Below are 13,403 nucleotides of genomic sequence, written 5' to 3' on the forward strand. Positions count from 1 at the left end.
AGTAAGTACTGTATTTCAGTGGTTCTCAAACGTGTCAGGCCACGTCCCTCCAAAATAATCATATTTTAACCCTTCAAATAGCAACTTTTTGCTAAACAAAAAGTTGTAAAATAATTGCTGAAGTCATTAAAAAATATTTTGCATTATACAGTGGTCTCCTTCTTCTATTGTTTTTGCAAACGATACGAGACTAACAGCTAATTAGTTAATGTTTCGATACATCAATGGTTCTCAAAATGGGGTGGGGTCCTTGAGGGTGTTTCAGGGTGTCCACAGCAAAATTGCATTTAAGTTCCTTGCAGTATGCTGCGTTCTTTTGGAAAAACGCAGAAAAAGTTACAAAAATAAATTAAAAAAACAACGCAGCTGTCTGCAAGCCACTAAAACCACTTATATGTACTATATACATGCTATTTGAAAATAGCCAATATACAAGATTTCAACAGTTAAAAAATGTGGAATAGTTTTTATATTGGGGGTCTGTCAGGGGGCAGCCTGTGCCCTATACACAGACTGGGATGATTGGGGACATTGCATAAACTTTACTACACCTGCTTCCAATTAATTATCAATCAGCCGGCTTGGAAGTGGCGGGTCAAGTGTTAAATTGTATGTTCTATTTATTGATACTGTAACTTATAACTGTAATTAACTGTAATTTATAACTAATTTATTGATTTGAAGTTGAAGTGATTGTGAGTCACCTCTCCCCTCTGCAGTGGCATTCCTGTTGATTGGGAAGGTGCCAAGTGCTGCAGAGGAGGAGGGGTGTTTGATTCAAGAGCAATCTTATTTAAAACTAAACTATAGTTTGTGTATGAATGGACGTCCAGAGTTTCATGTTTAAGTTACTGGTAAAAACCGTCAGGAAGGGTGTGTTAACGCATTGGCCTTTTGTTTGCTTATGGGGAGTTAATTGAATTGCCAATTGCTGTGATGTGGTTTGGTATGTCTCACTCCTATAAAAGGGAGCCTGCAGGACGTGATGTGTGTGAGTTAGACCCAAGGGGCCAGTGAGGCACTCCAATGTTGAAGCACTGGGCCCTAGTGGTAAGAGGAGGGTCTACAGGCGGACCCGTGGATTCATGACCGGGAAACCCTGTGCAGCTGGGCTTTAACATTGAGCGATCGGTTGCACTTCTGCATTTGACCACCAAAATTTGGTGGTCAAAGGGCATTCTTGGACTCTTCTGTCTTTTTGGAGCCTTGGCCGGTCGGCCAACTTCACAGGGTCCTTGACATTAAAAGGTTTACGTCACCTAGCAGGAAAGGACAGCAGTTGGTTGTAGGCAATGTGCAGAACTCGTAGGTTGTGGTGTCCCACCAACACAACACCACAGTTCTCATTCAGCTTGTTCCCCGTCAGGTACAGTTCCTGGAGTGTGCTGAGGCTCTCCTCTGATTGGCTGCTGGGAGGGAGAGTCTCCAGGGCATTGGCTGATATGTTTAGGTATTTTAAACTAGGAGACAGGAGAGACAGAGACAAGCGTGCACGCACACACACGGTTTCACATCAACATATACGTAAATACACCTCCAGTCATAAATTAGAAATTCCGATAGCTTTGTTCCGTAAATTAGGTCTCCCCGTCACTCCAGATTTTTTTATCAAACTTAAAAAAGAATTTTGGGTGGGGATACCAATTTCATCCAGTCAGGAGAGATAACACATACAGGACAGGATAAACAAGTGAAATTGAAAGTGGTGAAACAAAAACCCAGCAGACAAAATTGGAATTGGAACACTATGATCCTCTTCTTTTATGTTATTATTTAACCTCGCCAACGAGCACCTGTATTCAGTTCAACAAACAAAGGACCACGGCAGCGCTCCCCTCTTCTTCTATTCAACGTTTGGAACACTATGACTTTGAAGCTGGTCAATTATCTTTGTGGGGTTCTCTCTACCGATTGTATGAACTTGGTAATCCACCTGGAAATGTATGTTCTGTATGTTCTGACACACCCTGACCCTATTAGACAATAACCCCATATAATAACCCCATATAATAGCCAAAATCATTATAGCTCCTTCTCAATGGGTTTTGTGCTACATTGTTTTGATATTGTACTCAATGTACTGTATATAGCGAACTGAATAAGATATTCTTACACCCACACACCTGTTGACAGATGCCATTCCTCTGGGTTATTCACATTGAAAAGAGACACGGTATGTCAGAGCTACACAGTGAAATCCTGGAGCCAATGGTACACTCTCAGAGTTAAATGACACTGAGGATTTTACATTCAGAGGAAGACAGATATGGAGATATGGAGAGAGAGAGAGAGAGAGAGAGAAGACAGACAGATCCAGAGAGGGAGAGAGACTAACTTTAAGGCCTTGTAGAAGAGGCTGTCAGGAAGCTGGGTGATGTTGTTGTGCTGGAGGTCCAGTGCTTCCAGGGGGACGTGGTCCATCAGGTCAGGGACATTCTGCAACCGATTGTTCCCCACCAGCAGCTTCCTGACACTCAGGCTGTTCAGCAGTCTATACCACACAGTTAGTTACTTTATTGACAAATGTATAAAACATTGGGTCCAAACAATAATAAAAATCCCATGAATCAAAAACACAATTCAAACACAATGACAACAAGACCAGCCTGTTCAGCAGTCTATACCACACACACAATGACAACAAGACCAGGCTGTTCAGCAGTCTATACCACACACACAATGACAACAAGACCAGACTGTTCAGCAGTCTATACCACACACACAATGACAACAAGACCAGACTGTTCAGCAGTCTATACCACACACACAATGACAACAAGACCAGCCTGTTCAGCAGTCTATACCACACACACACAATGACAACAAGACCAGACTGTTCAGCAGTCTATACCACACACACACACAATGACAACAAGACCAGACTGTTCAGCAGTCTACGGCCTCACTCACACATATATAGGCCTGACTCACACCTTCACAACAGATTGATGTATAGCTAATGCATGAGACTTGTTTACTGATGCAAGCTCGCAATTCATTTCCAATGGGAGTCACATGGTTTGACACAACATTTGTGTTGTATGAGGGGGTGGGGGGCAGTCGAAACACAGCCGAAAGCCGTACAACACAAATGTGTCAAACCATGTGACTTCCATTGGAAATGCATTGGGGCAAGATGTAAACAAACCCTTTCATATATCTAGCATGCATCAATGGTGTATGCTAGATGCGAAGGTGTGAGTCAGGCCTAAGGCCTGACTCAGGAAATGCATTGTGAGCTTGCATCAGTAAATTAGTCTCATGCATCAGCTATACATTAGTCTGTTGTAAAGGTGTGAGTCAGGCCCTATACATCTAGCATACAACAATGTTGCATGGTAGATGTAAACAAAGGGTAAGTGTCATGGCCGCCCCAATGCATTTCCAATGGAAGTCACATGGTTTGACACAACATTTTTGTTGTACGGCTTTCGGCTGTGTTTCGACTGCCCCCCTCCCCCTCATACAACAAAAATGTTGTGTCAAACCATGTGACTCCCATTGGAAATGCATTGCGAGCTTGCATCAGTAAACAAGTCTCATGCATCTAGCATCCAACAATGTTGTATGCTAGATGCAAAGGTGTGAGTCAGGCCCTATACATCTAGCATACAACATTGTTTCATGGTAGATGTAAGCAAGTTGTAAGTGTCATGGCCGCCCCAACGCATTTCCAATGGAAGTCACATGGTTTGACACAACATTTTTGTTGTACGGCTTTCGGCTGTGTTTCGACTGCCCCCCTCCCCCTCATACAACAAAATGTTGTGTCAAACCATGTGACTCCCATTGGAAATGCATTGCGAGCTTGCATCAGTAAACAAGTCTCATGCATCAGCTATACAACAATCTGTTGTGACCGTGTGAGTGAAGCCTAACACACACACAATGACAACAAGACCAGACTGTTCAGGCCTCACTCACACCTTCACAACAGATTGATGTATAGCTGATGCATGAGACTTATTGACTGATGCAAGCTCACAATGCATTTCCAATGGGAGTCACATGGTTTGACACAACATTTGTGTTGTATGAGGGGGTGGGGGGCAGTCGAAACACAGCCGAAAGCCGTACAACACAAATGTTGTGTCAAACCATGTGACTTCCATTGGAAATGCATTGCGAGCTTGCATCAGTAAACAAGTCTCATGCATCTAGCATCCAACAATGTTGTATGCTAGATGCGAAGGTGTGAGTCAGGCCCTATACATCTAGCATACAACATTGTTTCATGGTAGATGTAAGCAAGTTGTAAGTGTCATGGCCGCCCCAATGCATTTCCAATGGAAGTCACATGTGTTTGACCCAATTAAATGATTTTGAACTTGAGAAGTGGACTTTGATTTGAGTCACTAACCTGGAAGGTATTTCAGACAGGAGGTTGTGTGTGACATCGAGCACCTCCACTTTCCTGCTGTCACACACCCAGTCCGGAAGGTACTCCAATAGGTTCCTGTCACAACAAACACGCACGCACGCACGCACGCGCACGCACGCACGCACGCACGCGCACACACACACACACACACACACACACACACACACACACACACACACACACACACACACACAGTAGACAGGTTAGGCAGAAATGGGTGTGGCTTTGCTACTTTGCATCATGGCCCAATGAATCGGGGGAAGATTGTTTTTAGAACACAGTAAAAACAATGACAGCACTCACCGTGATAAGTCCATGTGTGTCAGCTGGTTGGGGACCGGGTACACATTGATTGTAGTCAGGCCTGTGGGTAGATAATAGTACAGATCTGAAGTCTTGGACGCAGGCTGCAGTTGATTCAGAATGCTGCCCTCCGCTCAAGAACGTACTTATATCAAGAAAGTGGAGCATAATATCACTCCAGCAGCTCTTTATAGATATGGACACCATGTATGTCAAATAATTGGTGTATTGGGTTTATAAAGCATTAAATGGTTTAGGGCCTAAATACGTATTATGAACCATCCAGGCCTCTCAGGTCATCTGGGACAGGTCTGCTTTAAGTTCCTAGATGACCTCTCAGGTCATCTAGGACAGGTCTGCTTTAAGTCCCTAGAATCAAACTAAACGTGGAGAAGCAGCGTTCACTTTTTTCCAACAGACTCTGCAACAAACTCCCAGCAGTCCCAGTTTGCTACAACAACTCTCAGTTATTTTAAATCACAGCTATACAGGTATATATTTCTGTTTGCTGCTACCTTATATTGAGATTTCTTTACTTTTACTCCTTGTTTACCGTAATTTCCGGACTATAAAGCGCACCTGAATATAAGACGCACCAGCTAAATTTAGGGAACATATATGTGTACATATACAAGCCGCACTGGACTATAAGCCGCAGGGGGGACGTCGACCGGCCATAGAGATAGATTTAGAAGGTGCCCTAGTGGCCGTTAGCTGTAAAAATCCATAGATTAGCCGCACCGTTGTATAGACCGCAGGGTTCAAAGCATAGGAAAAAAGTAGCGGCTTATAGTCCGGAAATTACGGTACTCCTTATTATATTCAAAAGTGCTTTTATATTGTGTTTTTTGCTATTGTGTACTGAATAGGTGTTTTCTATTAAAGAGATAGGTGTTTAAACCTTTTAATGTATTTAAATTGTTTACTGAATTGATAGGTCCTGTTAGGGTGTGGTTACACCGAACTGGAATGTTACCTATGCTGGCAAATTCCGATGACGCTTTTCAATTGGAACGGAGCAGTTTGTTGCAATTTGCGGATTTCTGCAAATTGCATTCCCATTGAAAAGCATTGGCGGAATCCGCCCTCATCGGTAGAATTAAACTTCGGTGTGGCTGCACCCTTATAATGTTTTTTTTCTGCTTAATGTTTTATGTAAAGCACATTAAATAACTTGGTGCTGAAATGTACTATACAAATAAACTTGCCTTGCCTTATTACAGATCGGTAGCCAAGCATCTGAGCCACTCATACGAGCCTTATGTAACCGTAGAGCAAAAAGGGCCTGAAGCCACAAGGGGGGCAGAAGGCAAAATACAAACAAGCTAAAATTAATTTCCCTTACGGTTGCTGCTGGCGTTAAGCATGCGCAGGGTGAACCCACTGAGAGTCAGTGTCCCCAGTTGGTTGCGTTGGCAGTGCAGGCTCTCCAGGCTGCAGACGGGGCTGAGATCCAGGCAGGACAGGCTGTTGTCCCTCACGTCTAGCTGGGTCACCTGGTTCACCGTCGCCAGGGTCTCGCTTCTCACCCAGCGCAGCCCGTTGAGTCTGCGTTAACGGAGCAGCGAGAGGAGAGAGGAGAGGACAGGCAGGAATATTCATATTTTGTTGTACGATTCTGCGACTCGTAGAGAGACTGCTGGGCTTTTCAGAAGGGGTGCGACACGAGTTACAGCGCCTGCGTTTATCGCTTGGATCAGCAGGCTCGCACACATGAAAATGTTTGTGAACCACTGATATATACAGTATTAGCAACAATATTTTTGAGTGGTGCTAGCCACTCCTATAGACAGCAATGTGTGTCCCTATGTGTACGTGTCCACGTGTCCGTCCAAGCACGGAAATAGCGTTTCTTGACCACCACCAAGTGTCACTGTTGCGCAGCCTAACACATACACGCACACGCACACACAGGCCAGGGAGGAGGTACAGTACAGTACAGTACAGTACAGTACAGTACAGTACAGTACAGTACAGTACAGTACAGTACAGTACAGTACCACTCAGTTCAGACAGGTCTGATTTTTTGTTTATATTGAATATTCATTAACACAAAGTAACTGATGCTCATTCTCTCATACAAGCTGATGTGCGTTTATGTAAAGGTTCACTGATTTCACAGGCAGATGAGATCCAGCTTCATCACTTCTTCCTCCCACTCCCTCTAGTCTAAACAGAACAGAACTGGCTGCTTTTTATGAGGCAGCCATTTAATCCAACACAACTCCACTGAGCTGACCTATAAATCCAGCCTGGCGGCCACAAGTCAATGAAGCTCTGAGTCTCAGGCTTCTGAGGCAGAACTGGCTGGGATGGTACGGACAGGGAGAAATGAATAATGGCTAAAGTTTAAACCGGCGACAATGTCAGTTTTAAAACCCATTACAGGGGGGGACCCCCCTTTGGTGTTTTAAACATTATGTTATAATTTAGCTATTGAAAAATATCAGATCTACAAGCTCATAGCGCGCCACCGAGTGGCGCGCTATGAGCTTGTAGGTCTGCTATTTTTGAAAAATCGTAAAAATGTGGCGCAAATCTCTTGAATATATATTCTTTCAAAGTGAATGTTTTTAATTTTAACTCTAAATGGGTTAAAAACCCATTACAGGGGGGAACCCCTTTTTGTAACCCTACCCTTCAGGACGGGAACCCATTTTGGTACAGTATGTGTACAGTACTATATAGCAACATAAATGTTTAGTCATTTTTTAATACATATTTGAAGATTTTCAGGAAACTTAAGGTCAGGATTTAGAAGGCGTTTTTAGAATCAGCCTCAGTCCTAAACGGGTTAACCCATTTTGGGCGGGTACCCCATTTGGTGTTTTAAGCGTAATGTTATACTATGGGGGGGAAAAAAGACAAATAGGCCTACTACAGTTTTCATCTCTAAATCTAACTGATTTATTTGGACAGAAAAGGGGATTCCTTAAGTGATATTTTCTTTTCTTAAATAGCTCTAAATTCTGACAGTAATCAGAGAGTGTTTGTCCAGTAACAGTGTTCTTCCCATCTGTCCAGTTCTTTCGTTACTAAACGGTTTAATAAACAGAAAATCATATTTCAGGTCGGGAAAACTATTTTATCCAATCAGGAGAGATAAATCATACATGATACAAGAGAAATTGGAAGTGATGAGTGATGACATCACACAACTAGGAGCAGATCAAACAACGCACCTGAAAATGTACAGTTATAACTGCTGCTTATCAGGCAATAACAGAACTTTTTCTGCCAAGGAGGGCATGTGAAAACTGTCTCTCCCATTGCCATTCCAGCAAGTTATACTCCACCGTCTCCACGGTGGAGGGCAGGAACTTTACCCCTGTCCCCTGAACCCCAGTCTCCACGCTGGAGGGCAGGAACTTTACCCCTGTCCCCTGTCCCCTGAACCCCAGTCTCCACGCTGGAGGGCAGGAACTTTACCCCTGTCCCCCAGTCTCCACGGTGGAGGGCAGGAACTTTACCCCTGTCCCCTGTCCCCTGAACCCCAGTCTCCACGCTGGAGGGCAGGAACTTTACCCCTGTCCCCTGAACCCCAGTCTCCACGGTGGAGGGCAGGAACTTTACCCCTGTCCCCTGTCCCCTGAACCCCAGTCTCCACGGTGGAGGGCAGGAACTTTACCCCTGTCCCCTGTCCCCTGAACCCCAGTCTCCACGCTGGAGGGCAGGAACTTTACCCCTGTCCCCTGTCCCCTGAACCCCAGTCTCCACAGTGGAGGAACTTTACCCCTGCCCCCTGTCCCCTGAACCCCAGTCTCCACGCTGGAGGGCAGGAACTTTATCCCTGTCCCCTGTCCCCCAGTCTCCACGGTGGAGGGCAGGAACTTTACCCCTGTCCCCTGAACCCCAGTCTCCATGGTGGAGGGCAGGAACTTTATCCCTGTCCCCTGTCCCCCAGTCTCCACGGTGGAGGGCAGGAACTTTACCCCTGTCCCCTGAACCCAAGTCTCCACGGTGGAGTCATGGGGAGGGCTCTCTCATTTCATCACTATTGTGGATTGATACTACATTATGCATGCACTGACTGCTGAGGAAGACAGACAGACAGACAGACAGACAGACAGACAGACAGACAGACAGACAGACAGACAGACAGACAGTCTGAGCATCAGAGAGAGCAAGCAGAGAGACATAGAGAGCTCTAGGGGTACAACAGTTAAACTAATGATTTAATCAATTATAAAAACAAAACAATTTAATAAATAGTCAATGAATAATCAATCGCTATTTTTGGTATGTCATTATAGGTGAAAAGGTGTGTGTGTGTGTGTGAGTGTGTGTGTGTGTGTGTGTGAGACTATGTGTGTGTGAGACTGTGTGTGTGTGTGTGTGGGACTGTGTGTGTGTGTGTGTGTGTGTGTGTGTGTGTGTGTGTGTGTGTGTGTGTGTGTGTGAGACTGTGTGTGTGTGATACTGTGTGTGTGTGTGTGTGTGTGTGTGTGTGTGACTGTGTGTGTGTGTGTGTGTGTGTGTGAGACTGTGTGTGTGAGACTGTGTGTGTGTGTGTGTGTGTGTGTGTGTGTGTGACTGTGTGTGTGTGTGTGTGTGTGTGTGTGTGTGTGTGTGTGTGTGTGTGTGAGACTGTGTGTGTGTGAGACTGTGTGTGTGTGTGTGTGTGTGTGAGACTGTGTGTGTGTGAGACTGTGTGTGTGTGTGTGTGTGTGACTGTGTGTGTGTGTGTGTGTGTGTGTGTGTGTGTGTGTGTGTGTGTGTGTGTGTGTGTGTGTGTGTGTGTGTGTGTGTGTGTGAGACTGTGTGTGTGTGAGACTGTGTGTGTGTGTGTGTGTGTGTGTGTGTGTGTGTGTGTGTGTGTGTGTGTGTGTGTGTGTGTGAGACTGTGTGTGTGTGAGACTGTGTGTGTGTGTGTGTGTGTGTGTGTGTGTGTGTGTGTGTGTGTGTGTGTGTGACTGTGTGTGTGTGTGTGTGTGTGTGTGTGTGTGTGTGTGTGTGTGTGTGTGTGTGTGTGTGTTTTACCGTAGGTCGACGTTCTTCAGGTGGCTCATTCGAGCCAAGGTGCCCAGCTCCAGACTCTCCACCCTGTTGCCAGCCAGGGCCAGCTTGTCCACCCCGCTCAGGCCCTCCAGCACGGCAGGGATGTGGGGGAAGTTATTGAAGGACAGCCCCAGGCTGTTGAGCTGAGACAGGCCTCCCAGTTCCTCAGGCAGGGAGCTCAAGTGATTTCCATCCAGAGCGAGGGTCTGTAGGCTTAAAAGACACAGACAGAAAAGGCTATAGCCGACTATATTCATTTGTTTGTTTCATTCGGGCCACTGCTGCTCAGAATTCCATAAAAGGTTCTGCTTGTGGATAATGTGAGATTGCATTCATTTATTACATATTACACCGCTGACTGTTTCTCAATGTTGGGTCCGGGGACCACCAGCGGTCCATTATGGACCGTTACGGGTCTGTAACTCGGAGAGTTAACCCATTTTGACCTGAGATCAGATTCTAAAAATGTCTTGTGATTCTAAAAATGTTTACATCCTGACAGTTTTCTGAAAAAGCTATGTTTCTATGTCAGTCGTTCTTCGATTTTTTCGAAAATAGCAGACCTACAAGCTCATAGCGCGCCACTCGGTGGCGCGCTATGAGCTTGTAGATCTGCTATTTTTCAATAGCTAAATTATAACACAATGTTTAATGTTTATAACACCAAAAGGGGTTCCCGCCCAAAATGGTTTAAACTACTGGAACCTCAATCTGCACTGTAAAATAACTCAGTGGTCCATTTGTACACTCTTTGAGTTACAGACCCATGTGGGTCTATTTGGACACCTGGTGGTCCCCAGACCTAACATTGAGAACCAGTGAGCTAGCCAACCTTTTATTTCTATTTTTATTTGCTGCTCAGAATTCAATAAAAAGGTTCAAATATCTGCTTATGGATGTGAAATGACATTAATTTATTGCATATTCCACTATGCATGCAGTGTGGTGGCGGCATTGAAAGTGGCCTAGATTAGATGCTGAGATGATTTAATGTGGTTACATAATGAAACAGCTGAACTTTACACATTTCACTGACTCCATTGAATATGCAGACTACATTAATGTAGGTCATGAATGCAATGATTTCTGAATGGGATTTTTTTTTAAATAAAAAATAAATAAATCTATGTGTGACATTACAAATAGCATAACAGTTTTAATATACTGTACATCATATGTTCACTGAAATGAAAAGGCAAACCATAAATGAGCAGAACATAATTTATAATAGACTGTTCCCTCCTTGTCACTACAGCAAAATCTATTCTGATTATGATATGTACTCTGTTCAGTAACAGGGAACCCCTTTTGGTGTTAGCATTATGTTATGCTTTAGCTATTGAAAAATAGCAGATCTACAAGCTCATAGCACGCCACCGAGTGGCGCGCTACAAGTTTGTAGGTCTGCTATTTTTAAAAAGTCGAAGAACGACTGACATAGAAACATATAATAGCTTTTTCAGAAAACTGTCAGGATGTAGAAGACATTTTTAGAATCTGATCTCAGGTCTGAATGGGTTAATACATAGAAAATAAATAAAGTAATCAAGTTACAATTATGTCTGCTCAATTCTTTGTGTCATCACTTGTCTACCCTATAGTGTATCCATGAGTTCTCTCTCCTGGGTGGCTATAATCCCTACCTATCTGAACATTTACTTTATTAGACTCCTGGGTGGCTATAATCCCTACCTATCTGAACATTTACTTTATTAGACTCCTGGGTGGCTAATCCCTACCTATCTGAACATTTACTCTATTAGACTCCTGGGTGTCTAATCCCTACCTATCTGAACATTTACTTTATTAGACTCCTGGGTGGCTAATCCCTACCTATCTGAACATTTACTCTATTAGACTCCTGGGTGGCTAATCCCTACCTATCTGAACATTTACTCTATTAGACTCCTGGGTGGCTAATCCCTACCTATCTGAACATTTACTTTATTAGACTCCTGGGTGGCTAATCCCTACCTATCTGAACATTGACTTTATTAGAGAGACAGTGAGACACCTGTCGTTGAGCAAACAATTTATAATAATGATTACTATCAGCTTTAATAGAGACAGTGAGACACCTGTTGTTGAGCAAATAATTTATAATAATGATTACTATCAGCTTTAAAACTACATTTGGAGGAAAACAAATGTCATCGCTTATTATTCTATTTACAGTCTCACTTTCACTGTATTTTCACTGACACAAGTTTCACCTACTGTACTTGTGTCACGTATAATCTCTTACCACCTGATTTGTGCAATGTCCATATAGGTAAATCAACAACTAAAAGTCATAAAATAAAGTAGAATAGGGGTAATTAAAAAAAGGCTTCGGCAGTAAGGATATGACCAGTGAAAAGAAACTAATCTTAATGAACAGTTTTAAAAATGTGGATGGACACACACAGTGGACCTAATATTTTGAGTGAGTGTGCATGTTGGTGTGCTGCACCTTTGCAGGTTGCCTATCTGCACGGGGACTGTGTGGAGACCATTGCAGGAGAGGTTGAGTTCCATCAAGGTCCGAATCTCACACACTGACTCAGGGAACACACCCAGACGGTTATGTGACAGGTTTAGGCTCTTCAGCTGGGAGAACCTGCCATGAAAAGAAGAAATGGTGCATTTATATAGCACCTTTATCCAAGGCGCTTTACATAGATTGGGCATTACATTCACCCATTCATACATGCAAGCACCAACCAGCACATCAGGAGCAATTAGGGGTTCAGTGTCTTGCTCAAGGACACTTCGACACTAACTCTGGGGGAGGACAGGTTCGAACTGGCAACCTTGCGGTTACTATTCGGCCACTCTACCCCTGAGCCACCACCGCCCCAAAGAAAGAAAGAAAGAAAGGTTATCATAGCACCTTTTCAGAGAATTTTACTTTTCATGTGGTAAAATAATATATTAATAGCGTAATATTATTGATCGTACACATTTTACAAACTTTAAAACATGTCTGGAGGGGTACTTTAGCATTATTAGGGTGCCTGGATGACACAGGGGTTCACGAGACATGGCCAAAGCATTCCCAAAAACGTTGAGAACCCCTGCAGTAGGTGAGCCACTGGGTACAACAGTTGCACTAATTGTTAGTTTGTTCTACCCAGGATCATAGTTTGTTCTACCCAGGATCATAGTTTGTTCTACCCAGGATCATAGTTTGTTCTACCCAGGATCATAGTTTTCAGTTGAGCTGATGTGAGGTTAAGTACTAGAAGAAACCCATGTGTATAACATGGAATTATTATGGTACATTTAAAGCAGAAACGTATCATCATCATCATGTCCCATCCTGAGAAGATAGAGGTGATTTACTGTACCTCTAGGTCCCATCAAATCACTACAAATACAGTAGACTTGTTTTTTTTTGATTAGCCTGGATATGCTAATTATGCTTTGGAAGATTTTATCTCGGGAAAACTCGGTATGTGGCAATGTTTGTTCCTGAAATAAGTAATATTGGTTTCCTAAAGAGGCATACTAATTTAAAGGTATATTCAGTGATTTCACTTAATTCAAATATCACTTATTTTTTCTTATTTTTTGGATAATCCTCCCTACTATAAAGTGTGCTGACCATATAAGGAGTTCCTCCCTGTCCCCAGTGAGCCCCTGGGGTCAAAAAACCCTAGTTTCGGTTTGGGCTTTGGGTGGCAAAGCCTTCATCCAATCAGGATGAGAGGGGCCTTCCTCCAATCATGATCGAGTGGGG

At 43.6% G+C, this 13,403-nt stretch overlaps 1 protein-coding gene across 1 annotated transcript in view; it reads right to left on the reverse strand.

Moving 5' to 3' along the window:
* Positions 1-13,403, reverse strand: part of LOC306920850 (PH domain leucine-rich repeat-containing protein phosphatase 2-like) — a 93,387-nt gene that overhangs the window by 11,365 nt on the left and 68,619 nt on the right. The window contains exons 8-14 of the mRNA XM_079497786.1: positions 12,135-12,281; positions 9,665-9,895; positions 6,030-6,232; positions 4,685-4,745; positions 4,361-4,456; positions 2,336-2,491; positions 1,260-1,460 (exon numbers count right to left, since the gene is read on the reverse strand). Of these exons, the coding sequence (XP_079353912.1) occupies positions 1,260-1,460; positions 2,336-2,491; positions 4,361-4,456; positions 4,685-4,745; positions 6,030-6,232; positions 9,665-9,895; positions 12,135-12,281 (1,095 nt within the window). The remainder of the gene's footprint in view (positions 1-1,259; positions 1,461-2,335; positions 2,492-4,360; positions 4,457-4,684; positions 4,746-6,029; positions 6,233-9,664; positions 9,896-12,134; positions 12,282-13,403) is intronic.

The sequence above is a fragment of the Electrona antarctica genome, assembly GCF_951216825.1.
Source record: "Electrona antarctica genome assembly, chromosome: 3".
Lineage (NCBI taxonomy): Eukaryota > Metazoa > Chordata > Actinopteri > Myctophiformes > Myctophidae > Electrona > Electrona antarctica.